A 27,592-nucleotide genomic window follows, 5' to 3' on the forward strand; every position below is an offset into this window, starting at 1 on the left:
TGTTCAGAAAACAAAATTTCATTTATTGTAAAGTTCCTGAAACAGTAAACACCTTATCAGAAGTACAATGAACTGGCAATATTTCTTTAAAATATTGAACTCTCTTCCAGGGACAACACCTGAAATATTCAAGAGAGACCTTAAGCCATGGAGTAACTTGGTGCAAGGCCCACCTCCCTCCCCATTCCCTGCGAGCACCATCAGTGGAGAATGGGCAATTAATTTTTATTTGCATATGTGACTTAACAGCTCTCAGGATTCACTTGGTAGATCATAAGCTGGGACAAGCTTTTATTCAGGGACCCACAAATGAAAAGTGTGACAAATGAGACAAATCACAATACAAATTCAGCTTTGGACAAAATGAAAAATATTATTTTGCAGAACTTTTAGTTTAGTGACTATAAAATCTATAGCCCCTTACTTAAAGAGGGGAACATAGCAACAAGAGAAGACAAGGCTGTGCTTTCAGTTAGGTGTTTGCTATTTATTCCAACAACTGCAAGGGAGGTCTAAGCCTGGATCTACCCCTCTTATTGATAGAGTTCATGGGTCTTGCAACAGAACCATAGACATAACAACCCTTTAGGAACACTGCCCTTCCATTCCCTCAGCATCCTGCATCTGAGCAAACAGCCATGCTCCCAGTGCTACAAAGGCAGTCAGCAGGTGCCCAGTCTGGAGAGCAGGGACTGGGAGAGCATTGCCCACAAGGTCCAAGGAGTTGATTCTTTCTCCACATCAGCCCCTTCCCCACCAACACAAGCAGCTTTTTTTCAGATGACTCACATATGTACACACAGTCCTCTCTGTTCACAGAACTGTGGAAAACCAGTTCTTCCACATAAAATAACGATTTGTTCCCAGTCTTCCTAATGCGTTGCTTCACTAGTAACTGAGCCTCTCAAGAACATGGACCGCAATAGTCCCTTTCTACAGTGTAGGGTAAGAACACCTCATTTTCAGCTTTACCCACACTCACAGTAGAACAGAAACAGCTTCAAGTGTGTGGGATGGCTGATAGTCCTGCAGTTAAATGTTATGGAAAATTTTCCCTGTTATAGGGTGAATCTAAGATGCCTTGTTTATAAATTATACTATTAAACTTTCACAACTTTATACAAATTCTTAATGACATTAAAAAACACCGTATAAAACCACCTTAAGGCACAAAAAGTTAAACAGAAATGCAGCCCACTGGAAATCTCAAAGCAGCCAATTCAAGAGAAGCTGGCCTTGTAGTAAGTACATAGTTCATGTATACATGTTAAGCTTCATTGTCATACATTAAAAACAGTATATCTAGGACAAACTGTATACTGCTCAGCACCTACTCTTTTCCATTAGTACCAGTCTCCATCTGAGACATGATCTGTGGTTACAAAGAAGAATTGAAACAGGTACACTTCCTCAAATGATTTGCTGCGAGCAACCATGAGCTATTAAACATTTATGTATGCAGACGTGGCAACATTGTTTTGTAAGGGTGGGCTGTGAGCATGCTTCAACTCACTGCTTTGCTCAACTTTGTAAAGTAAGGAAGTATGGATGTACCAAAAAAAAAGTCAAAATGGCAGTGATGGAAGCTGGGAAAAACTGTAATCTTGCACAGAATTTCACAAGTCAATGTCCCCTCACCCAAGCAAACTGTCTTGGGCAAATGACTGGACGGTAAAAGAAAGATGCTCCTGAAAGGTACGGTCCTGTCTAACAACCCTGAAACCGATCAGCCTTGTAGGTAGGGTCAGCTACCATCTGCCTCCAGAAACACCCAGACAACACAGATACTCTGTTGGCTCTAAGATTCGTGTCTAACTCCGGCTGACAGCCAGACTGAGCTATCAAGCAACTGATTGATTTCTCCAGAGCACGAAAGGCATCTCTGCATTACAATATAAAACAAATCCAAACTCAATTCTCAGTACTACTGGGTGTTTTCTTATATGAAGGTCTTCAAGGAGTGAGAAGCTGCCCTACTTACATGAATACTCAATATGTAATTCCTTAGGGGAAGAAGACTGATAGAACAGTTCAATTTTTCTGATGTGGCTTGAAATGAAGGCAGTCTGACCTCTGGCAGTACAGCCTTATGGAAAACTACCCACTCAGTGTCACACTGGTTTTGGTTCAGCTTTCTTCTGTACTAGAGCTTTTTCCCTCACCATTCCAACCCTGCTGATCAGATCATCCCAGTACTGCTGGTCTTGTTAAGAAGCCATTTAACTTTTGTGTGAAGGAGGAACTGTAACCTTAGCACAGAGCACTGAACTCCTGCTCACTAAACAGAGTAAGAACATTTGATACATTTGAAATTAGGAAAGTCTGTAGTAATATGGAAAAAGGGGAAAAACTAGCTTAAGAGTTTCTATTCATTTTTTTATAGCAAGAAAACTTTTGTCAGTTTATTATAAAGGAACAGCATAAGGAAACCAAATAAATAGTTGAATAGTTAAACGTATGCAATATAATAGTACTAAACTTCAAATTACATAAAAATTAAGCTTTGGAACAGCATCAATATGAAAGATTTCTTAGAAAACTAGGACTCAGTCCAAGATCCTCAGATCTGTACATTGCAAAAACCACTCAGTCTTGATGCCCAGTTGGTCCCAGCTTTGTCCTCTGAGGGACTGCGTCCATTGAGAACTATGACCCATCCATACTGCTCCCTAATCCCACTCTCTGCCCCACCATACAACATGCTGTTTTTCCAAGTGTCTAAAGGGGAGTGATCAGGAAGCAGGAGGCATAAGCTGTGCTTTGTTGTTCCAGAGGAATTGGTATGTTCTTCCTCATGTGAAAGCTATATTGAACAAGGTAATGCAATTTAGCTTAAGAATACTTCTTTCTTCCTTAAAGCAGCAGTTAGAGGAAAAGAAAGAGGGCAGAAATGACCTCATGCTCCCAGTAAAACCAGAGCCAAGTACTGGGGGAGGTGGAATCAAGAGCTAATTAGTTGGCCATACTGTCTAATCTAACATGGTGAAGTCAGTGGAGAGAACTTCAACAACTTCAGAGGACCTACATCAGACTCTGTAATTCTTTTCCCCTCTCAACACTGTGCAGTCACACTGAGCTGGGTTCTACTGGCACATCTCACCCAGCACAGGAGGGGAAGGGAGCGATCTCAGCTGCCTCATGAGTGACTGACTTAAGCAAACACATCACCTTCAGGAGCAGGATTTTACTGTGCTCCCAAATAAAGATGTATCTCCAGTATAGATTTCTTCACCTGTGGGACACGTGCATCTCTTCCTAGAGAAGAGCAGCCCAGTGTTTGGGCATACATCATATGAGTCTGGGTCTTTGTTTATATCTTCCTGATGGAAACAAAGAAACATAGGGATTTCAAAATCATACTGTGTGTATGTCGAACCAGTCAATCAAATTCTCCTCTCGTACAAGTTTTAGATTAGCAGATAGTTCCACTAAAGTCAGGAGTGACAAAAGGCATCTGAGGAAAACCCAGCATTATATATTTGCATTAAATGCCAAAACATGTCCTAAAATACTCCTCTTGACATCTGTCACTGAAACACTTCCAATGTCAACGTCTCCAGAACACTGGAACAATTAACAAAAACGCTGCTATCAAGCAACAACAAAAAAAACCACCTCCCCAAAATAAAAATTACAAACAAAAATAAGCTTATAATCTTTGTTAAACTCCTTCCAGCCACTTGAAATCTTGTTTATCTGTTCCATGAAAATAAGAACTTGGCACATTTTCCTTGTATGCCATTTATCAACACTTTCTTTTATCTAGAACATTTATTGCATATCAGAAATTCACTTGGCTAGGATATTTTTGTTTAGTAGAAAACATTGCCTCCTAGATACAGCTATGAAGCTCCACACAGTTCAGTAAATGAATTCTCCTGGTATTTCCTGCAGTAATGGTTCCTCAAATTTAAATCGTTTGGAAATGGCTTTCTGCTCAGTTACTTTTTCTTTTTCTGACTGCCTACATTGTCCCAGTGTATATGAAGCCACTACAATTAGTTCTTCTGTCACTATTGATTCTTCCTCTTCAGTTTTCTCAGCATCTACTGATTTTTCAGTGGCAGAATCTGCATCCTTCTGGATGGCATCACTGGTCTCCCCTCCTGCACTCTTATTCCAGGCCCTGCAAGCAGGATTATCACTCTGTGCTAACCATGGATGTTGAAGACATTCCTCTGCAGTTGCTCGATCCCTGTAGAGGAAAGAAAGCATTAAAATAAACGTCCAAATGAACGCAAAATCCAGTGCCTTGCAGAAAAGATCCCTACTGATTATTCCAAGGATATGACTGTATTAAAGACAGATTGATAGAATAGGGGGGGGGAAAAGCACATTAACAGCTGTCTTTTACCAAAAGAGACCAACAGCAGCCCAAGACGATGAACTGCTAGCATTTAAAATAAAGGAGTTCATGGAACCTTAAATACGAGTTTATGCTCCCATGTTGCCAACCAACTTTCAAAGTTTATATAGATTTTCTTTTTATCCAACCCTTACATTCTTAAAGTATTCCCATAGACAAGCAGTAGGCAATTTCAGTAGCTGACATGCCCCATGAAGAAGTGGCGAAGTTTCACAGAAAACACCTCTTCTATTTAGAGACCTGGAACTTCCAATTTGCTGCCCACTGACAAAAATGTACAAATGAACCAGAAAAGAGCAAGGTAATCTATCCAGCAAAATTAAGGACTCAAAACACAGTTCATTTAAAAGACTTCAGCAAAGTAACTGTAAGAAAAATCAGTATACTGTACCACACACTACAATTCACACAGTTTTCTGAAACTAATTTGAGTTTTAATTACTAACACTCGTACGCATTCATAATATACAAGCTTGGATGGAAATGGAGGAATTATCTTTTCACATACATAAAAAGTAATAGCACAGTGAAATCAAAGTTTCATTACAGTTTAAAAATGAAAACACTAGCACTTGCTACATTTGAAATTAATTCAGTATGACATATTAGCATATACAATTGTGTATTTTACTTACTCGGGTTTCTTAACCAGCAGAGTTTTGATGAAATCCACAGCAGACTCTGATACAAGGTCAAAGTCCTCTCCAGAGTAACTTATGTTCATTTGAGATATATTTAAGAATGTTTCTTGTTTATCATCCCCCAAGAAAGGCGATATCCCTGTTAGCATAACATACGCCAGTACTCCAATGCTCCTAAATTTAAAGTGAAAAAACAGAAAAGCATTTTGTTTTAGTTCGCCTTGTTTTCTTAAAAAAACCAAACAAAAACCCTTTTCAGTGAAGTTATGATGACCATTAATTTGTTCAACTTACCACATGTCAGTTGCTGTACTGATTGGGTCATAACTCAGAATTTCAGGAGCTATTGAGGGGGGAAAAAAAGTGGGCTTTGTCATATGCAGACATTACATTATAGTTCTATAATGCAATAATGGGCATGTGGTAAAATTTAAGGTAAGCCATTTGAAGCATGACAGTCTTTTGAAACTAAGATATTTCTGTTCAAGTTAAGTGATTTCTATCATCCACTCTTTTTAAGTATAAAAAACGTTTTCCTTTTATTGCCATCTTCAGAAGCCAGGCCAGTCTCCTTCCCAAATAAGGAATCTGTATACACATTTCCTAAAGAAAAAACAGAAATATCCAATATTCCATATTCCAGCACTGTAACCTAACCCATAACCATGAAGATACACCGCACAACTTAAAGACATTTTCAAGTATACTTTCAAGGCCTGGAATGGTTTGGGCTTTTTAAAAAAAAAATAAAATGGATACAAAGCTCCACAGGCTAAAATATTGTATTCAGAGACTGAATACGCGAATTTAAACTTTTAATCCAAGTAATACTTGTTATCATTGCTAGTAAGAATCATCTAAAGCATGTACTCATCTTCAACACAAGCAGACAATCATTGTTCATTAGCCAGGCAAGACTTGCCAGTTCTACCTTTTAGAGCAGTACCACGTCCAAGGGATAACTTGATCTTGCAACACTGTAACTACACAGCCAGTCTGGCATTTTCAAATTGAGGTAGTTTCTCTTTTCACTCCCCAGAAGCCTGGACTATACATCACTCCTACAGTAACAACTTACCTACGTATTCTGGAGTTCCCATAATTTCTCTTAGTTCCTCACTGCTTTTCATTATTCTGGAAAGGCCAAAATCTACTATCTTAATATCTCCCAGAGGGGACTTACTGGTTAGTAGAATATTTTGAGGCTGAAAAACAAAAGAAGACTTTTAGGATCACCCAAATCTAATGCCTATGACATCATGTTGCATAATTATTTTAGATCATGAGTAGGATAATGTCTTCCATAACAAGCACGATACCCAGGATCATTTATGTATTTTCCCCAAGGTGATCTTGAAGAGACACGTAGGCTAAAAGGAGTGGCAGGATTTTCTGTTTAGAACAGAGGATCAAATCTTTTTTAGCTTAGAACACGTACAAAATACATGCCAATAGCTGTCTTTTAACAATAAGTACCTCCACATTTGTACCTTTAGTCCTTCATATCACCTTTTTAACTACCCTTCCTTCCCTCCTCATTTTCTTCCAATAAATAGTGTAAAATACATCTCATTGAAGGGTGTCCAAAAACACCCAATCATTTTAAAAACCCTGAACATACAAAACTATTTTGACTGCACCTTTTTAAAGAAGGTCTGTTGCAACCAGCCTCAATCCTGTTCAAAGTACAAAACAACTGTATTACAGAACACTAACTGAAGAACAGTTTAAAAAAATATAGCAGCCTGAAAAACAGGTTTTTAAGAGCATCACCTTTGGATAAACTTGTTTGTGCTGACGTCACTAGACCTTGGCTCTCTTCCTTCAAAGCACCTTTGTGGTCATTAAGAAGTTCTTTATTTTTTTAATTGAGCTAGCATTTAAAATAGTAATCTGAAAACTAACTTTAGACAACAGGTCTTAGATTTTTGCAACTGAAGCATATCCTTGCCAGAAAAAAACCCATAAAAAACAACCGTGATCTTCCCTGCCCCCAGGCCAGTGATCACACTGGGTTTTATCATTAACTTCTCCAAATAGTAACAGTGACAATTGACACTGCATTCATGCCTCTTGTGAGCACAAGTTCCACTGAAGTGAAGAAACCCTTATTGGGGACCTGGATTGTCTTGCATTAGGGTGGTTAAAAAGGGAGTAAGAACAGCAGAACAACCACTGACTGATAATCCAACTGGAGTAACACCAACATTTATATTTCTTCCCTAATCACAGAGCTGTTCTCTCCTCCATACTGTACGTCAGTCATGAAGGCACATGAACAGTCTTGCTTTTGAACACAGAAATGAACCTGTGCAAGAACATTTTAAAAAACTTGGGCCAGTTCTCCTCACTGCAAGACCTGAATAAAGTCAAGTTCTTCCACTCCTGCAAAGTTATACCGTGGTATTTCAAACTAACTCCGTGATGTCATCAATTTATTTCCTGTTTGTAAACCTACATATTAAGAACAGTTCTTTGTTTTTTCTTTACAAACTGGGATCTAGTGGCCATATAAAGACTTTTGGAGCCGCATATCACCAAATACTTTAGTTCATATTTATTATTCTCTATTTGTATTAGAAAAGCAAACATCCAAAAAAGCTGATCATACCTCCCTCATTACCCTCTTTAATGTTCTTCCCACTGAGAAATGTAGTTATGTTCTGAAGAGGCAAATTAAAAGCATGAGAAAAGTATTTGTTCTCTACATTTACATGAAACAAAATTTTTAATAGAAAAGTTTTGCGAAACCCTTCAGCCTTGTATTCTAATATTTTAATAGATAAAATAGTTGCCAGAAGTAGTTTTTATTTTCTTTAATAAACTTATGTGAAACACACCTATGCAGAAAAAACCCTGTCTACAGTATGAATTGAGTCATAACTCTAAATCAATTCATAATGAGATATCAGTCATTTTCTTATTTTAAGGAATCATTATGGGTTTCAGGTAAAGTGACTGTCTAAACACCAGCATAAAACCTTAAAGAGGTCATAGCTATGAACTTACCATAGTCTTCAGCTAGACACCATTACTCTAAAACTTTCAGAAAAGGAAGATCATTTTCCCACATCTGTAATGCTGTTTCTCTCTTGTTTACACTGCTAGAATACATCTAGGTTTGCCTAATGCTGATCAGCCCACAAAAGCAAGAGAGAAGCAGGCTGGAGGTTCTCTTGGTTGACATTCTAAAAAGGACCTTTTGCTCTCACCCTCAGGCACTTAATGAAATAACTGATGAAAATCATCAAATGTCAACATTTAAAAATCTCCATATCTACTGCAGTAAGGCTTAAAGGTTCTAACTTAGGTCCTCTAATTTCTCGTACCTTTAGCTGGTTTCAAGAAGATACATAAAGACTAAGGACACGTAATAAAGGTCAGGTTTTTAAACTAATCAATGCCTCACCCTACCTAACTTCAGCAATGTTGCAAGATATCTAATTTTATAATACTCTAAAAAATCACATCCGTAGAAAAAAAGACATGAATTATCCAAGAAAAAATGAGCAGAAACAGGAAAAACAGACTAGCTAAGATACCCAACTTCATTGTGTGTAAAGACACTAAACTAGGCTGATCAGTCTGACTTAAAAAAATTTAAAGGATCCCCATATCTTTAAGTAATTGAAAAGTAACAGAAGAGTTTGCTTGGGAGCTAGGTTTTTGGGGTTTCTTTGGTAAATGTGTACCAGTGGAAAAAATGCAACAGTCACACTAAAGGACAAGGCTTGCATCACAGTTTCTTTCCCAAAATAAGCAATGCAAGTCCCGTAAAATAATCAGAACGGGCTCTGTAGAACATGGATATTCTATACCTGCCTATTAACAAACAGTTTGGCTCTAATTGCTGTAAAGGTATGAACTCCAAATTAAAGTTTTTTTCTCTGAAAATTTACTATTTCCATTTTTTAACTCTTGTCTTAGTTTATTGAGTGTTCCTTTAGTCAAGGAATAACTACACATCTATTAATATTACACTTCTGTGCAATAAACATTTCACCTTAATCCACCTGGAAAACTCAGTTAAGAAAAATAGTCTTTGTTGTTATTCTAACAGGCCACTTTTGTAATTGCATTAGTTTGCTTTCTTAATATTGGTATAAAATGACACCCAAACCAATTTGAAATAATGATTTTGCTAGTTGCCATCTCTGAGTACAATCAAGAAGAAGGAAGGAAAAAGCTGTCTGTTGGACAGCCAGAGTACTATCCAGTATAGGAGAGTGCTGCTTGGAGCATTCATTCTCCTGCACACAGGGCTCTTAACCTGTCTCTGCTGAGGACAAGAGGCAGCAAGTCCTTCCTCAGCCCCCACACCTTAAATTCTCTTCCATTCCCAACTCCTTTAAGCTTTTACCAAACACCAAGATCAAGTCAAACAGCAAATGAGAACACAGAGAAAGGAGTCTTCCCTTACTCTGCAGCTTTTATGCACCATTAAGAGGAGATGAAAGACTCCTGACTACAATCTATGCACACCCTGAAAATTAAATGGCATTAACACAACACTGTCAAGTGATACTTAATTTGCACTCAGTAGTATTATATTTGCTCTTTCTCCAAGTCAAAACTGGACTATATAATTGTATTTTTGCTATTAAAACCAAGACATATTTCAACCATCTTTCAGTAAAACCATGCTTTTGGAAAGAAATTATCAGGTGGCTACCTTGCTAAAGCCACATCAAAATACCCCATTTCTTTCTGCAGTGTTCAGTCTCATAGGAAAAATCTTCTGTTTATAAAGAGGGCAAACAGAAGCTAAAGCAAGCCAGCTGTCAGTGTCATAGATCAAGTTCATTAGATTTATAGTATAAAACTACAACAGCAAGCTAGCAACTACATACTGACAACCATTTGGGTTTAAATTCTTTTGGGTGTAGAATTTGACTTTTTTGAAGGTGCAATGTACGGAAAATTGGATGTACCTTTCCAAAGGTATTTGTAAGGGACAAATGAAATTAAAATCTTTAAAGACACAAAGGTGAAACTAATAGTACAAGGAAAACATTTTACCAAGAATTTGTGAACTTTGCTATTGGCAAACACTTTGCATAACAGCAGCACACATACATGTCTTCCAAATGTCATCACAAAAGTAGCATTTACAAAAAATTTAGTATTTACTAAATTCCACAGTGCTTTAAGCCATGAGATAAAGCAGCATGAGACGTACCATACAACAGATGATGGTTTGAGGGCAGTGGGTTAACAAATATGCAGCCAAAACCAGCACTCAACTTAACTTTTTGAGTTCCTTGTAAAATGGGCCTTTTTTTAAAGTCTTGCAAGGCATGTCAATCAATCAATCTCTGCAAGTCATGGTTTTTAATCCTACAGTGTCCATCATCTTTATTTGCCAATACTCTGAAGAGTGTTAGTATTCCCTAAACCTTATTTTGCAAAAGACTGATAGTTTTATTTATCATGAAAGTCATCACATTGCAATTAGAAATCCTATTAAGATCCACCTTTAAAAACACATTGCACACTGTAGTAATGTATAAACATGTTAACCTCAATCACTATACAATTTACTCTGCTAATGAACTTTCTTAAGGCAGCAAAGCAATGTTGGATCTTTCAGTGAGAACTGCTATGGTCCATTTTATAACAAAAGTTTTCTGATCAGTTGGACAGTTTTTAAGTAAGCATTTACTGAACTTTGAAGAAGATACCCATTCAAATGCTGTAATCAACATCCCAGTCTGCTTTTGCCAGTAAGTACTGTAGTCATTTAAAACACATTTCTGATTACAGTTAACCAGCTGATGGTGCTAAGGAACACTCCAGCTTTAACTACAAACATGTATGAATATATCCTGTCCACAAGAGATGTTTTAATTTAAAACACTTTGCTTTAAGAAAATTCAACTGGCCAACCTTTGTAGAGACACTGAGTATCTTGCTTAAGCATACTAGAACTTTAGGGAAGTCTAACTGCTCATTTTTAGTCTTTCTGAACACTTACTCTCACATCACTTGCTAAAAATTTTCCATTAATTATTGTAGTACAATTATTAATATTCTGTGTGTATGACTCAAAGTTTTAAAGGATTCCACATATACTTTGAATAAATGGTTGGAAAACCAGGCAGGTGACATATTTGTGTGCAAATATGACTCATCATCTGCTTTAGCTGATGAATGGTTGATGACATGCTAAGTTATAAAGTATGTACACCTTGATACTGGAATCTACTGGTAGCTTTGTAATACAGCCAAAATACAACCAAGTAAGGATTCTCAGTAACAGAACAAACATGCAGCAGCCTACAACATACTTAGTAAATATGACAATAGGACATGTAAAAAGAATTTAAAAAAAATTAATGCAAGTTGCTTTTTATACAGCCTTGCTTAGTAATAAACTAGTTGAACCTCATAATGAGATAAAGGTGCATCTTCCATATGAGTGTATGGACGGAAGCTAAAGAAAATTACCTGCAGCTTTAGACCAGTTGGAGAGGATAGTTTCCTGGATCCCTGCTACAAGTCTCTTCTTGACCATGAGTGATATTCTGGATTTTGTATGATGGCAACTATTCTTTTCTCTTGATTTGGGTCAAAACTATTTTTCAGTATGAAAAACTATTTACTCCAGTAAATTATGATAATTTATATACCAATAGGGTGTTGGCCAACTGTTTGGCAGCAAATGGCAAACATTTAAATTATGTTTTATAGCTTTATCAGGAAAGAAGAAGGAAGTGCTATAAATGGATTTAACACATATTTAACACATTAATTTACCAGTGCTATATGAACATTTCATTCTGAAACATTATACTTGATACTACCAGTGTCTCTGCTACCCTTCTGCTTCATCAAAATTCAAGTCAATACAAAAAAACAAACCTATTTTTCAATGGCCATACAATACCCAGACATTTTTACTGCACTTTAAAAACGCGTTAGGTCTTACCCAAAGCACTCATTTGCAATTAAAGGTGCAAGGCAAATCCACTTTTGAATTCACTGCACTTCACTTAATCAAATGAAGTTTATATTTCACATAATTATAGAAACTTTCCAAAAGGCTTGCAAAGCCCAAGGTTAAATTTTATCATTCTATCCCAAAGGCTGAATTTTATCACTCAAGGTATAATTAGAAAAAAATTGTGTTAATTATATATTAGCATTATTTTGACATATGACCAGCATGAAAGTCAGCAGCTCAGAAATTGAGAAAAATACAGCAATCATCTTACCTTCAAGTCAAGATGAACAACATTGTTTCTGTGCAAGAATGAAACTCCTTCTAATATCTGCCTCATAAGTCGTTTAACATCTTTTTCTTTGAAGGCTTCCTCTCTTTCAGCCACACACTGGTCAAAGATTTCACCTCCAGCAGCACTATGGAACAATATGAATATTATTAGTTCAAAGACCAAGTTATAGCACCCATTTTGCTCTACTTGCACTGTTTTGTTTCATGCAAGCAAGAGCAGCAGGTGGTAGTGTCCGATAGTGATATTTTCAGTTATTCGACATTTGACAAGCTTTTACAGCCTCGGAAATGTTCTCTGCAATATGGCAGCTATATAGAGAAGCAAAGATTTTAGTCATTTAAGTTAGAGAATACAAATACTCCAGAAATTTTGGGGACTGCTTTGGAAACGCTGCTGACTACTCTTCCAGATGAATGCCACATTTGTTTAAGAACAGTGTTTTCATAAAAGATGTGCCTTTTGCCATTCCTATGAAACTACATGGGAATTTGGCTAAGGTAAGCCTTTGTAAACATAAAGAAAAGCAGCCCCACCTCCCATCCTCCTCAAAACTCTTTGCATGTACTTAAAAGACGAAATGTAAAGTCTGTAAATGAATTGTTTATGAAGCCTCTGGTACACAGGGTTGGATTGAATCTCTAAACATCTTTCATCTAAAAATACTTCTGAAAATTTTAGCTCTCAGCTTGCTTCCTCTTTTGTTTATATATGTTTTAATAAATAACAAAGTAACAAAAATATAAAAATAACTACATATGAATGAATGTTTTTAAAGTACTCAGAAGCCACACACAGTACCATCTCTGTATAGCAATGACTCAAGAGAACTGACAGTGTTTTACAACACAACCCTGTAGCATCAAAAATAAAATAAACTGAGCAGAGGTTCCATCTTAAAACAAAATGGGCGTAAGAACATTAGAATGGGGCCACTTTGCATGTGGATTGTTGAAATACTACTATGGAATCAACACATATACACTTCGTTCTGCATGAAATCCTATAATCACTCCTTAGTGAAAGATGGTGAAACCCCCGGGGACAACATCTTCTCCAGTTACACCAAACTGTGACATGCCAAACGTGACTTTGCACAAGCATTAATCTTTCTTGAGGTATCGCCATCTACTCTGCCTTTGCTTGCTATTTCCCAACAAGTTGTATTACCCAGGCAATCCAGAAGACAGTGAGGCATATTCAATATGAATATAACAGCAAATGAGAGTTCTACAAAAATGGTGCATTTAGACTGTGCACTCTCAGAAAAAGAACACTTAAATATACTCAAATTCTCATTTTGCCTATATTAACTTCATTGTTACAGTCCTAGAGTTCTGAAAAGTCTCACAGCTTTAAAAATGTTTTTTGCTTTCCCAGATATTCTCACTACTGTTAAATTTTCCCTTGCAGATTTTCTTAAAAAAAATAATTAAAAGAAAGTTAAATCTTAACCTTTTCTAAAGAGTTTTATACTTCTGTTCTATACACTAAATGGTACAGTAGTATAATTTCATTTATTAAACTAATATTTTCTTTCTCAAAAAGTCTATTAAATATTTTCTTCATTCTGTATCACAGATGATTGAGCTCAAGAATAAAATTCCTTTCTCAAAGGAACATTAATACTTTAGTTTCTTTTGAAAAACTGCATACACCTGACACTATTGCATCTTTCTGCGGTCCATTTTTATTTAATCCGTGAAAGTAGTAATATTTCAGCTTTGAACAGGATTCAGATATTAATGACATTTTTAAAATGGACAAAGTGTATTTACAGGTTAGTGTATTCTAATATTCTAAGCCAAATTCTTTGAAAAAGCAACATCAATTGGATCTTTCAGACAGGGATAGAAAAACACCTACTGCAATTCATAAATTAAACTTTCTACTTCAAGAATGTCATAATATATTACTTGAAAGAGTGATTTAATTCCTTTTTAGCAGTGATCTATAATGATATAGTGATAAGATCTACTACCAAAATTACTAACACAATGTGTTTTACAGCAACGACCCTGGGATTTTACTGGTATAGCTCTGCCACTTCGAGTAAGGAAAAAATACTTCTGTATTAATATATATAATATTTAATTCTGTGAAATAGGATTTATACTCAAAACCTATTGTTGTCAACTACTTTACATTTAATAAACCCAGCTGAAAAAACAGTGGGAGTTGAGGACACGGGGGGCCTTATAAAGCCCTATTTGCTATATCTCTACTTGGTAGTCATCTGTTACCATTTGTTTATTAGTGTAAATTAACACTGAAGTAGCCACCAAGCTAAGATGTAAGGTACCTAGAATATTAATACTACACTTAAAGAACTCTGAATTATAAGTGATAAAAGTCAAGGCAATAAAAGTTGAAACAATGTCCCATCACTGAAATTGAGACACAGTGCTACCATGAGAGAGTAGAAAACCCTTGATCCAGAAAAACTTTTTTTTAAAAAGGTATTTAAGTAACTCCCAGCACTTCTGAAGATGCCTGGATTCATCAGCATTTTTAAGAGTGAGACATGCAAATACAGCCCTTACACATGCACACCCACTTCATAACTTATGAGACGTTGCTGTTCCCATCTACCATAGACACCTGGCTTTACAAAATAGTTGAACAGTGACTTCCCATATAATGTTTCATTTTTTGATTTCAACTTTGCTATTCAGGATGCAGAGAGAACAACTTCTTCTGGACAATTCACTCTATCCAAAAATTACCACACTCTAACAAGTAACCAGCAACCATTTACAAGAACACACAGAAATTTGATACCGCAAGACTGTTCTGTGTATTGTTTCTGTGGAGTGAGGTTAATTGATTTCCTTAAACAAAACAGTCGGCTAGCTGTGAGCCAACCCAGTCACAAGTGGTTGGAAGCACAAAGTGAACTCCAAAAAGACTGCCCCGCACATCTATGTCAAATTTTGCCGAGCTCCTTAACAATACTTTCAACTCGGTTATTTTGTGTTCACCAGTTAGATTTTGGGAAAAAAAAAATCTAACAACAGAAGGGATTAAAATACCTGCTAGGAAAGTATCATGGGCATGTCATTGCTATGATTTCTGTATGCAGACATGCAGACCAGGAGTTCTCTGGTGTTAATAACATTTATGCATTTTTTCTCTAAGAACACATCGTCCATTAAACTGTAGTTTTTCTATTTGTCATTATGAAATAACTTTGCAAACAACTGGGCATCCCCACCCCCCTAGACAGAAAATGTTGCTAGGGAATAAAAGCAAAGAATTATCCTTAGGACAGCAAACTCTTTAGGAAAACAAGCCATCTTAATCTGAAAAAAACAAAATGGATAAGGAAATATTTAATAGCACAACATTTTGAAATGCAGTGTTACTTAGAATGCATTATTTCTCTAGTACATGCTCCCCTACCTAGCGTATGAAAAAAAAAAGTGAGATTGAGAAGCCTTTCCAAACTTGAAAGGTATGGCAACCATAATTCTTTAGCTATTTTAATTTATTTATGAAAGTACTGTTGTGCTATGAACTTCTCTAGTTCAAAGTGAAATCCAACTGCTCTTCATCAATGAAAAGCATGCTAACACTTTATTACTGCTTATCAGCATAAACGAGCTAAAAGTCATTTGGAAGTCTGAAGCACTAATCTTTGTTACAATTATGTTGACTTTAGATTAAATGGAGACTACTTATCTTCCTTGAAATGTATCTTAACAATGCAGTGTACGAAATTCATCACCAAACTTCCTTCAAGTGCACTTATGATACACTTACAGAGTCATTCAACGTATCATTAAAAAAATATTGAACAAATCTATTTTGGTGCATCTGAAAAAAAATTAAACATTCCCCCCGCTTTAATGGATCAGACGTTAAGCTAGTGTTCTGAAGGACTCAGAAGTACAAATCATCGGAGTACAGATATGTAGACAAGTTCCTAGAATATACTTGATTTCAATGCTGAGTGAGATCATATACAGTCTGCATGGGAAACAAGGTACTTCCTGAATATTAAGCTCGGTCAAAAGTCTGTCTTGAAAGGGTTATCTCTGCAAGATAATAGAAACTCATCTACTTTTTGTACATGGAGCTTATAATACAAGAAGATCACACCAAAGTGGCTGTAACACTATAAGGAAAGGCTCATGTTCACTGCTGCTGACAGCCATACCCCCTTCCCTTGGCTAGGTACACCATTAGATAGTAAATGCATTTACTGATAGTTTTCCCATTGTAAAGCTACTACAACATACCAGTGTCCCCAAAGCCTGAGAAAACCATAAATCCACATCTGATGAGAGGACATAAGGGAAGAGAAGTATACAAATGCATTAAGTTGTAGATACTGTTCTTTTAAGTTCTTGGTTCCCTGACAAATGCTTTTTTTCCTCCCCAGCCTTTCTAATCATGCAGCCCAAGAATTCAATGAAATGCAAACAAAAGGTTACTAACACCATTTGAGAAGTTTTCCCCTAAAACTTTTTGAAGAGTTCCAGTCTTGATTTGAGACTGCCATCTAGAACAACTTTGCTAATTACTCTACACAAGATACAAACCTTGAAGCACCACATTTATTTCTGACTACAGTGTTTTTGCTTCAAGTTTTATCTGTTGAATCCCATATCAAATCAATAGTTTCCTACAGCAGACTCCTACTCCAACCAGTCACACCTTCAGTAAGTAGGACAATAAATAATGTCCAAGACAATACAAGTAGTAACATTACCCAGGTCTAAATAACTACAGGTGAAAAAGACACTCCATCCAGCATATCTGATAAACACTGACTGTGCCTTCAAGATGATAGAGACAACTTTTTCCTTTTTTTTTAAAGCAGGCATAATGGAAGTCTACTATATTTACATAAGACCCTGGCAGGTAATGTCTCAGTTCAGAAGCTCTTCACAACACAGTACTTAATGGCTTAGATTTTTGAAGTTGCACTTACAGGTTTCTGTAACATCTGACCCACTAATGACTCACTAATATCATCTATCTCTTCAACAGATGTGTAAAAATATGGGGATGGAACACTTACAAAAAACCCACCAGATGCTCTATTGCTCTTTCTTTCAAAATAAATTGGAAAAAGCCAGGTAAGTTGTATACATGCATCAAGCCCCAAAATTATCAAACTTGCTTTTTTTTCTTCTATATTTGATGTGTCAAGTTTCCCAGACTGTATCTCTACCTTTTCAGTAATATTCTTTAGGACAGAGAGTGTTGTCAGGGTGGATGCAGACAGCCACCAATTTGCTACGCCACAGCTGAAGTCAACGTTGTAATGCCTCATTGCTTCCCATTGCTCAACACTTAATATTCAACAGTTAGTGGCTAATTTTAAGTTCGTTTTTTGTCAAAAATTGATACCACTTGAAAGACAGCCCTCCATGTAACATTAATACTTCTCTTCCTGAAGGCAAAACACAAGGTGTTCCCCTCAGCCCTTATGGCAGATTCAACATCAAGACAAGAAACTTTAAAACCTTAGCAGATAAAGTTAGTGGTCAACGATTATTTGTTTTACTCCTTCACAAGATAAAGATCTGCCACATAGACCATCAAGCTTAACAGAAACTGAAATGCCCTAGAGAAGCTTGCAGTCTAGGTATGTTCTTTAATCCTCTGCATAAAGAATGTCAGAAATTCACTAACATTCATACCTGCTTTGTTGCAACATGCCTCTGAAACATGTTGACATTAAAGAAGCATCCAGACATATTTGCTGAAGTCAGGGAAAGACTGCTTTTGTAATTTATAACTCTTAACACATAGCTATTTATCTGAAACAAGGTATGACTATTTGATGCACATAAACAAAATAATTTTGCTATTTACTGAGCAACCTAGTTAATTAATACTTTGGATTAAAACAGTTTTGCAACTATAAGAGAATTGAGATCTAAAAGAAAACTAGCAGTTTTGCATTGAAATTATCAGAAAAATCATTGCTCGTTTGGATTCTACTGCTCACATTAAATCACCATGGGATCCAGAAATTTAAACCGTATTCTAGTTTAAATTTCTGCTAGTGTCCAAAGCAGATATTTATGAGTCTCCAGTAACAGCAGTTAAAACTCCAGAAGCTCTGTCCCAGCTCTACTTGAATATTTCATATATTGTGAATTCCATGAGGGTACAATGAAGTTTAAAAAATGTATTCTAGAAGGAATTTTGCCTTAGCAGACACCATCTCATTCTAAAGAAGATGTGACTGGGAGAAAAGATTTCTCACAATTTTTTTTTGATATCAAGTAAGAAAAGAGCTGTACAAACTAGATTTATCTTAGCAGACAGGTTAAGTCACTTCTGAACTACTGAGCCTCACTGCTCTCCTAATTATTTAAAATCCATAGAGCCTGAAGAGGAACTTAGCAACAAGCATTTGGCTGCATCTTGGAACTTAGCTGTCAAGTATCTAAGCCACTGGCATAAACAGTCACAACAGCTGCAGCAATACCCATCTGGACAAACTCAAGTGGAGAAAACCACACAGACATGTGCAGAGTCACAAGTTAGAGGTCCTTTGAAAGAAACTATTCTAGGTCTCAACCCTCCTCCTCTTTTTCCTTCCCCCAGAAGATAATGTTTTAGAGAGCTTCTCATTGTAGGGGTTTTTGATAGTTTCTTTCTAACAATGATGTTGCTTTCAATATATTTTCCATAACTTATCACACATTCTTATCACAGAATATTCTGAGTTGGAGTTGATCCACAAGGATCATCAAGTCCAACTCTTAAGTGCATGACCCGTAAGGGAATCAAACCTGCAACCCTGGTGTTTTTAGCACTGTGCTCTAATCAATTCAGCTAACCTCACTGGTAAAAAACCCCCACAAATTTCACCCCCTTTTTGTCACTGTCAATGAAATAAACTTCATTTCATGAACAGATCCTCATTGCTTCTTCTTCTTCCTCTTTTACAAGTAGGGAGTGTACACATATTTCATTAAAGATTATTAAAGCTACATAAATTATAGTTCAGCTTTGAAAGATACTGCATAATTAGAGAAATTTATTATCATGGCTGGGCTTCGCAAACGAAGATTTGGGAAGGCTCTATCCACATTTGTTACAGGAGAAATTTATTATAATCTGAAGTAATTATGAGACTGCACATAACTTCTTGTAATAGTGATTTTCTTAGCAATTCTGTTCAAAGTTAAGCAAGGGTAACAGGCAAGCAATAAAAACTTCCACATTATTCACATTGATACACAGTATTTTTACATTGTTAGTTTTAAGCATATACTGCAGAAGGTTATTCAGGACTTATTACTAATACTTACTATTCCAGGACTAAAATCATCTCTGTCGCAGTTTCATAAACTTCATGCAAGTTAATGACCCAAAGGTTGCACTGTGCCAGCTCAAGGACTGCAATTTCATGGATTATTTCCATCCGACAGTCTTGGCCCTTTCTTCTTTTTCTCATGAATTTTGCTGCAAACTCTTTTTCAGTGTCTTTCTGGATACACTTCTTCACCACTGCAAATTTTCCCCTGAAATTAAATAAGGATTATTTATAATTAGTGACAGCTTCAGTACTGCCTTTATAAATTAACATCTCAGGAAACTTGAACCAAATCCCTATTAATGGGTAAATTTAAAATTTATTCCAAATTTAGAGAGATGCCTTGCTGAGTGATGATCCCTGTGCTTAAAAGTTAGGAACACTACAGCCCACAATGTAATATAACCTCCATGAAAAATGAGGAATTTAAAAAAATCTATCGTTTCAAAGAATCTGAATTTCAAAGATACAGAATAAAAAAGCTGTGCTAGTTCCCAAGATTAAGTTATCCTCAAAATATTAATTAAAAAAGTTGGCAAAACCCAAATGTACAAATTTAGGCAAATTGAAGGCAATTTATGCTTTCTCTGACTACCTCACAATAACCCAGCTATTGTTTTCTCAAGTATTCCACCATATTCAAGGGAAGAGCAACCAGCGCTCTCACCAAACCCTGCTCTATTTGCCATGCACTATCCAGACTCTACTCTGCATCTCCTAAGATGGCACTTTGTATTTTCACTATGGTATGTCTCAAATGATAAGAACCAGAGGTTTTTGATTGTTTAACAGTTCTCAAAATCCCTTAGTCTCACTGTGTAAGTAAGCAACATGGATGATTTAAATAAAAATTAAGCAGCTCAACTAACGTCAAGCTTTCTAATAGAATTTTTGCAGCAATGCTGAGGTGAACAGGAAGGCACTCTGCACAGAGCTGAGCACAGTGCTCAGCCCACATTAATGAGCGTCATCTTCCACAGAACACACAACTGATGATACACCAAGCCAGCAGGGCAGCTAAAACCACACTGCAGCACTTACGTCAGGAGACTTCCCCCACAGCACTTTGGCTGAAGTGTCTGCTCTAAACTTTCCTGCAATAGTCCTGCACCTACTCCACTCAGTTCCATTCATACAGTGCTGATTTTTAGACTGAAAAGGTTTTTTAATTAATACCTGTTATCTAATGAATGATGAATTCTCATACTTTCAAGTATAGTAATCTTACTTTGGTTCTTACCATACTGACATAATCTTCATCAAAACTATCTTTTTTTGTTTACATGTAAACATTTTCTTATAAAGCTGCAGGAATAGCTTGGAGATCTTTATTTTCGTTCTTTACTTAAGTAACTTATTTTAGGGTTGCCAAAACCAAAATAGTAGTCTTCATCTGTTCTGAAATACAATTACAGTGGGTTTTGCCTCTCCCACCTGCAAGCCAAAGTGCACAGAATTAACTAATTCAGCTCATGTCAGAGTTTTCACTTTCACATCTCCTGACCTGCTAGCAGAAGACTGCTATCCATAAAATCTAACTGCTAAACCAAGTTGTGGTCAGTTTGCTTTTAATAGGCATTTGTTTCAAAATCACACAGTCTAAATGGATCAAGTTGAATAAACACCCACAAAGTGGGTATTTGCTGGGCAACCTCAATAAAATAATTGGACTCGTAACTACTGATACAGCCACAGTTATTCATCTAGGAATAATATTTTGTGGAAGCACACATTATCTACAGCACAATGTGTATTAAGACTAGATCACAGCTCAGCCCACCAGATGTCTGGTGTAGGCAGACAAACAGTAAGAATATGCATTCAATGTCTTGAATAAAATTTTTTGGGAGAAAATTCTTAATTATTAATGTATACATGAAGACAATACTATAGAGCTTTGCAAATCCATGAAAATAATTTCACAGGATTTTGTATCCTAAAATTCACATACAGTACAAAGCTATGCATTTATCAAAAGTGTTAAAATACTTGCTGAAGTTCTTAGCACCAAAAGCATCACAAGAAAAAAACAAACAACTGGTGACTACGCTGATAAGAAAAAAACCCAACAGATAAATTGAGAAACTAACAGATAAGCTCTTGAACACCAAGTTATTCTAATATCTGATAGATACTAAGCCTTTATTCCAAAATATCTAGGCCTCTTTCTGGGTTCAGCCTTCTCTGATTTCCTCCAATAGTCTCTGAATGCACTGCTTCCTCCTGGTTGAACATTGCCTTAGCACAGTCAAAAGTTTTTAATTCTAGCACCAGGGAAAGACCTAGAGAAAGCAGCTTAGAAAAGTTTAAAATCTCTATAATACAGCTTTCAAGCACTGTGCTGTTCTGAATTACATACAAAATCTATCTGGAAGCAAGTTAATTAGCCTAATGAGTACCGATGTTGCCAATTCATCGCACATTAGTCATTATGGAAATAAAACAGTGTTCATGGAGCAGCAATAGACAGCAAGAGCCACCATCATTTGTGTGGCCACACGTGTCCTGTTTAGCTGAGCTGGCCAGAAGCCTGATAGGTGACGTAATTAAAAGGACAGGTTACACGGGAGTTCAGTTGGCTGACGAATAATAATAATTCTTAGTTGTTTGAGACCAAGAATCCTGCCCAAATTCTTTATGGTTATGCCTATAATTAGAGCTATTTAACTACTACCTGTTAGAACTCATCTTTTCTGAATACAATCCCCAAAAAGATCAAACTTGACAAACCTGATGTTTATAACTAACTAGTAGAACTATTTACTGTGCAGCGATCTAGATTCATGTCTGAGAAAATTTCAGAGCTAAGATCCAAAGATAGCATCCACTGTACGGCTAAGCCAAAGATAAATTTTAAAGAATTTCTTTTTGATTGAGAAAGAATAGTAGATAGACAGCTATAAACAAGCTTTCTTACAAAGTACACATTGCATACACTTCATCTTTGCTTTTCTTAAAATCCTGCTTTTCAGAACTCCTTATAAAAAAATACATCAAAGAGTGTTAGATCCCATCATTGTATTAAGAAGAGCTAGCAGAGAGAACACTGCATGGAAGGAAAAACAATTTTGAGATGAAAAACTTAACATACATTTTTGAAAACAGACTACCAGTCACCCCAACACAATTAAAAATGCTTTGTAGGGAGACAAGAATAGGAAATTAGAAGTAGTTCTCAGTCCTCACAAGAGTCTCATTCAAGAGTTATGATTTAAGATAAATCATATCTGATTACAAAGAAGCTCAATGTCACCTTTTCGTATTGCCAACAGAATTTGCATTGTTTCATCAGGCACACATAGCTTAAAGGAAAAGTGTCAAATCACAAATAAAATCAGATAAGAAGGAACATTTATGTCACACCAATTAATTTTGGTTGTCCTAGGTTCAGAACAACAAAGAACTAACCTTACGTTAATCATTATTTTTTAAGTGAGCTATAAAACACTGTCACCATAACAAATGCAGGAATAACAGCAATTCCTCTGAAGATATTTACTTTTTATAAAATTCAGAAAACTTTTCTGAGATCCACAATATTATATGCAATTTATTTCATAACTCATATCAAATTTTTTTTCTGAAGTGTGGGTTTTTTCCCCTGACAATTTTGGATTTCCAAACAGGAAAGTGCAGGGATTCCATTCCTGATGTTCACAAACAGTTTACTCACATAAATTTATTCTCAAATGGCGAAACCAACTACTTGCAAGACTACTTCTTCACCTCTTTTCCACTTCCACTTAGTTCCACAACTATTCCACCCCAGCCATGCCTCTGCAGAAAGCAGCTGAGGACAGAAGTGTGACAGCAGATACATTCTCACTGATGCACAAAATTGTACAAGTGTCATGTCCTGCTAAGATGCACATTACTGAAAGCTACCTGAGAAATAAGAATTGTTTTTCTTTTGGGGAAAAAAAAAGGATTTAAGACATGTGTTACCTGCATGTGAAACTACAGCCAGGTAACTTAGTCAGGAACAAAGAATATTTCAGTCTTCTCAGATGATTACAGTATTTCTTATTCTTAGGTTTGGGTGGAGAATGAGCTTGTCTGCTTAAACAAAAAACTGGGAATGAGGAGAATCAACTGAATTGCACTAGACTTATTTACATGTGTGCACTGCACACATTATTTCGCTAGAAGATCGTTTATTTTGTATCAATCATTTAAGGTGACTGTTCTACCTTTCAGAAGACAGGAAGATCAGTCATTTATGCCTTCCTCCAAGCCAGCTCTAGCATCAGGAGTATTATTTTCTGTACACAGAAAATGATGACTTCCAATATATGCATAGCTTGTTTCACATGAAAAAAAAAGTGCAATACTCCATCAACAAGCTGAAGAATTAATAGTCTAGTAATATTTTGTGTGTAATTAGGAGTTTTTTTGTTGAGGAAAATGAGCAAAGCAACTAAATATAATTATACTAGACTCTTTAAGGAAGCTCTACGTAGTAGAAAATGTATTGTTCCCTGTTTTACAGTACAATTATAGCTTAAGCATGGATGGTAAGAGGAAGAGTTAAGCAATTGGTGTCTTGTCCTCTGCAAAGGTTACACTACTTCAAACTAACCTAACTCAAGCTAGCACTGTCTGAAAACATTTAAGTCTCAGTGAGCTGATGAGAAGAGGCACCCTAAAAACATTCATCACAGGTAAGTTTCATTTTAAACCTCATGCAACTGAAGATTTGTGTGAGAACATTCTGATTTTGAGGACAGTAAAATTACTAAGGCTGTGAAGACTGGACCAAAATTTCATATATTAAATAATTTCATTAAATAACTGCTATTTCCATGTCATCCAAAGCAACTTAAAATAATTTCCTTTCCAGAGTGGCCATTATAACCAAGTTTTTGATATTTTTCTCAAATTAACCTGGCTTTCCTAACAGCTGTATCTCAATAGACTTGCAAACAGCTTCTCAGCTACTGAATGAAGCAGCAGCATTTTGAAGCACATTAGCTTTACATTTTCAAAGCAGTTTTTTCTCCATGAGCAGAACTAATGAAGCCTGACTTCCTAAGGGTTTGCACCCAAGTCCCTCTGGTGACATTGTGATCAGGTTCCTCCAGGCTCATGGACAACTTTGAGCAATGCTTCCCCCAGGACCTTTGCTTCCTAAGATGCCACTAGGGGCCTAAGTTTTGTTTGCCTTGCTAGAACTACACCACCTTAATATTTTAACATGTTCCCCCTTCTTCCCACCTCCTTCACACACAGGTTACAAGGGAACAGAAAACAGAGGTTCCAAGTGCCATGGAAAGTTCAATATGTATGTGTTGACAGACAGAACTGGAGGCCCAAGAGCACACAGACCTGCTGAGCTCACACAACAGCCCTGATCTCAGCAAAAGTGATAAATCTACTTTGTTTTTTCTCCCCAATGTCAGTTTGAAACACAATTCACATGAATGTTATTACTCTCAAACCTACCTAAAGTCTGGCTTTTAAATTATTTCCCTAATTCTAGGAAATGAGTATAAAAACCTTTTTTGTTAGCAAATTCAGCTGCCAAATTAGAATTATGATAGATTATGTTGTGTGTACGAGGACTGCTTTTCATCCAGGATGAAAATCTTTCATGTCTGGGTGCTAATTTGTCCAAGTCCTTTGTAAAGATAAACCTTATCCATAAGTAGAGAATTACACACTTTATGAACATATAGAAGTGACACAATCTGTGCTAATGTATTACCAATAAAATGACAATTAAAAGTGGCAGAGAGACTTTCCACCTATGTTTTGCCACAGAGTTGGCAAAAAATGGTCTTTAATGGGAGTACTTGAGCCAAAGTATCCACTTTTTAAAAATAAAAGAGTAGTAAAGAAAAGCATTCAAAATTGTTGAATAAAAAAACAAGCACATACATTCAAGTGTATAGATTTATATATTCTAAGAGACAAGATAGTGAAAACATTTGTGAAGTTGAGGAGAGAAGAAGATAGTCTGAACCAAAATATGTGCGACTTGCACAAAAACAAGACAAACATTTATAACCGTCACTTAACTAATTTTAACATAACTACAGGTGCAAAATCACAACCTTCATGCAAAGGTCATCTTTAAATATAGTTCTGATCAAAAAATATTCCTCACAAATAAAGCCATGCTCAGATTTACTTGTTTAAACTGCAGACTAAGACTTGCTGCAGTACTTAATTCTTGTTCATAGTGTAAAAGCTAATAATCTCAGTTGTACTTTTGTGTGCCAGAAGGAACCTTCATCTATTTCATGTTCTGACCGAGCCAATGACTATCACCCGGGTCTAAGAGAAACTCTAATTCCATGGTAGAACTGCAAAATATTTTCTGAAAACTCATCTGAACTTCAAATAAATTAAAAAAAAATAAAAAAAAGCAGAAGTGATACCAGGACATCCTGTTCCATACTGCTCCTACGCCTTCTTGGTTGTTTCTTAGAATTTAGGCTGATTTGTAGCCTGCTTCCCATGGGAACACTTTAGTTCACTATGCTTAAACAGGTATTATCCTATTAATACATCAGAGTTACTAAGTGAGCATTAAGCTAACACCTAGGCAACCTAAAAAATTGTTAGACATACTTACTGCAGCTACATTTGCTTTGAAACTCCTCTTTAGCTCCAAAGGGGTTGATTTTGCTGCTGTATAAACTGAGTAACACAGCAAGCATAACTTGAAAAAGAACATACATTGAGGAGGGTATCTTGTCATATATCCTGTGGTATTCCACCTAATCTTTTTTACCTGAATACTCTTTAGATGAAGTACATGCAATTCTAGGTAGTGTTACTCTTTTTATGAGAAGTGACAGAATTTTAAACAAAAATAGTGGTTCAGTGGTGCTGAAACTCTATATATGTAGCTCCCAAGAAGCAAAAACCTTCCAATGAGAATTTTTGCCTCAAACCTTCCTTTCTCTCAGACAGGTGTTGAAATTATAAATGGATTAAACCTTGCATGTGGAATCATTTCCAAAACCAAGATTTTCACCAGCTTTTTAACTCTTTGAAAAGTTCCACCATTAGGTTATTCTCAAGCATTTGTTACCCCAAACGAGTCTGGAGTTGTTTTTCCGCATGTCACAGATTACAAAGCCCAAGGAGAAAGGGGGGGAAAAAAAAAAAAGGGCGGGTTTCCCTCTCCAATGGAAATCTACAGCATTACCCACTACTCCACACCGGCTTCCAGGGAACACCACACCACCTTCCCAGCCAGATTCGCAAGGCTAAGGAGCTGAGGGTGACTTTTCCAGAGGGAGGAGGGACAGACAGAGGGGGCACTGCCGTCTCCCCGCACACTTCCAGCCAAGCCAGTGCTATGGGCACGTCCATGGGCTGACCCACCGCAGGCAGAGCCACCGCTGGGTGCCCCCGGACGCGGCTCTGCCCGGCAGGGCAGAGACCCCGCAAGGGTGGGATCCCTCAGCCCCTCGGCCCCGCTCCTTCCTCTGCCATCGAGCTGGGCTCGGCCGGGGCGGCGGGGGAGGCACCGCGCTCACCTGCCGAGCTCCCGGCCGGGGCTGAGGCTGTACCGCTCCTGGAAGGGCTCCGTGCGGATGGGCGTGCGGATCTCGGCCAGGAACCCGCCCCGCCGCCCGGATCGCCCGGCAGCGGGCTGGGGCGGCGGCGGCGCCCGGTCACCGCGGGAGCGACTGGGTGGCGGCTTCTCGTCGGGGCTCATGGCGCGGGGCTTCTGCTTCGGCAGGGGGACTCCTTCTCCTCCTCCTTCTCCTCCTCCTTCCCCTCCCGGTCTCCGTCCCGTTCCCGGCCCGGCTCCCTGCGGGCGCTGCCGCCGCGGGCTCGCGCAGGGCAGCGGGTAGCACGCGCCGGCCGGGGGGGGGCGGGGCGGAGCCGCGCGTGCCCCGCCCCGCGCGCGCCTCACCTTGGCGGGCGGGACGGCCGGGCAGCGCCACCTGGCGGCGGGAGCTGTGGACGGCGGCTGCACGTCACCGCGTAATTTAATTTAAATTTATTTAGTTTAAGTAAACCCCCGTAAAGCCGAGGTTGAGTGTCTGAGGGGACCTCTGCCTCTCTTCGTATCTATGATGTCTTCGTGTCGCAGCAGGTCGCGGGAGGCGAT

The 27,592-nt window shown here is 37.5% G+C and overlaps 1 protein-coding gene across 1 annotated transcript; it reads right to left on the reverse strand.

The window, feature by feature from the left end:
- STK17A (serine/threonine kinase 17a) lies at positions 1–27,369 on the reverse strand. Its single transcript, XM_051799430.1, has 7 exons — positions 27,012–27,369; positions 19,517–19,729; positions 12,222–12,366; positions 6,086–6,212; positions 5,302–5,350; positions 5,002–5,181; positions 1–4,195 (listed from the first exon to the last, which is right to left on the reverse strand). The coding sequence occupies exons 1-7, from the start codon at positions 27,191–27,193 to the stop codon at positions 3,862–3,864; spliced, it is 1,230 nt and encodes a 409-aa protein (XP_051655390.1). The 5' UTR covers positions 27,194–27,369; the 3' UTR covers positions 1–3,861.
- Positions 27,370–27,592: the final 223 nt, after the last annotated feature.

Source organism: Manacus candei, unplaced genomic scaffold (assembly GCF_025592945.1).
Source record: "Manacus candei isolate 608988 ecotype Guabito, Panama unplaced genomic scaffold, ASM2559294v1 h1tg000049l, whole genome shotgun sequence".
Taxonomy (NCBI): Eukaryota; Metazoa; Chordata; class Aves; order Passeriformes; family Pipridae; genus Manacus; species Manacus candei.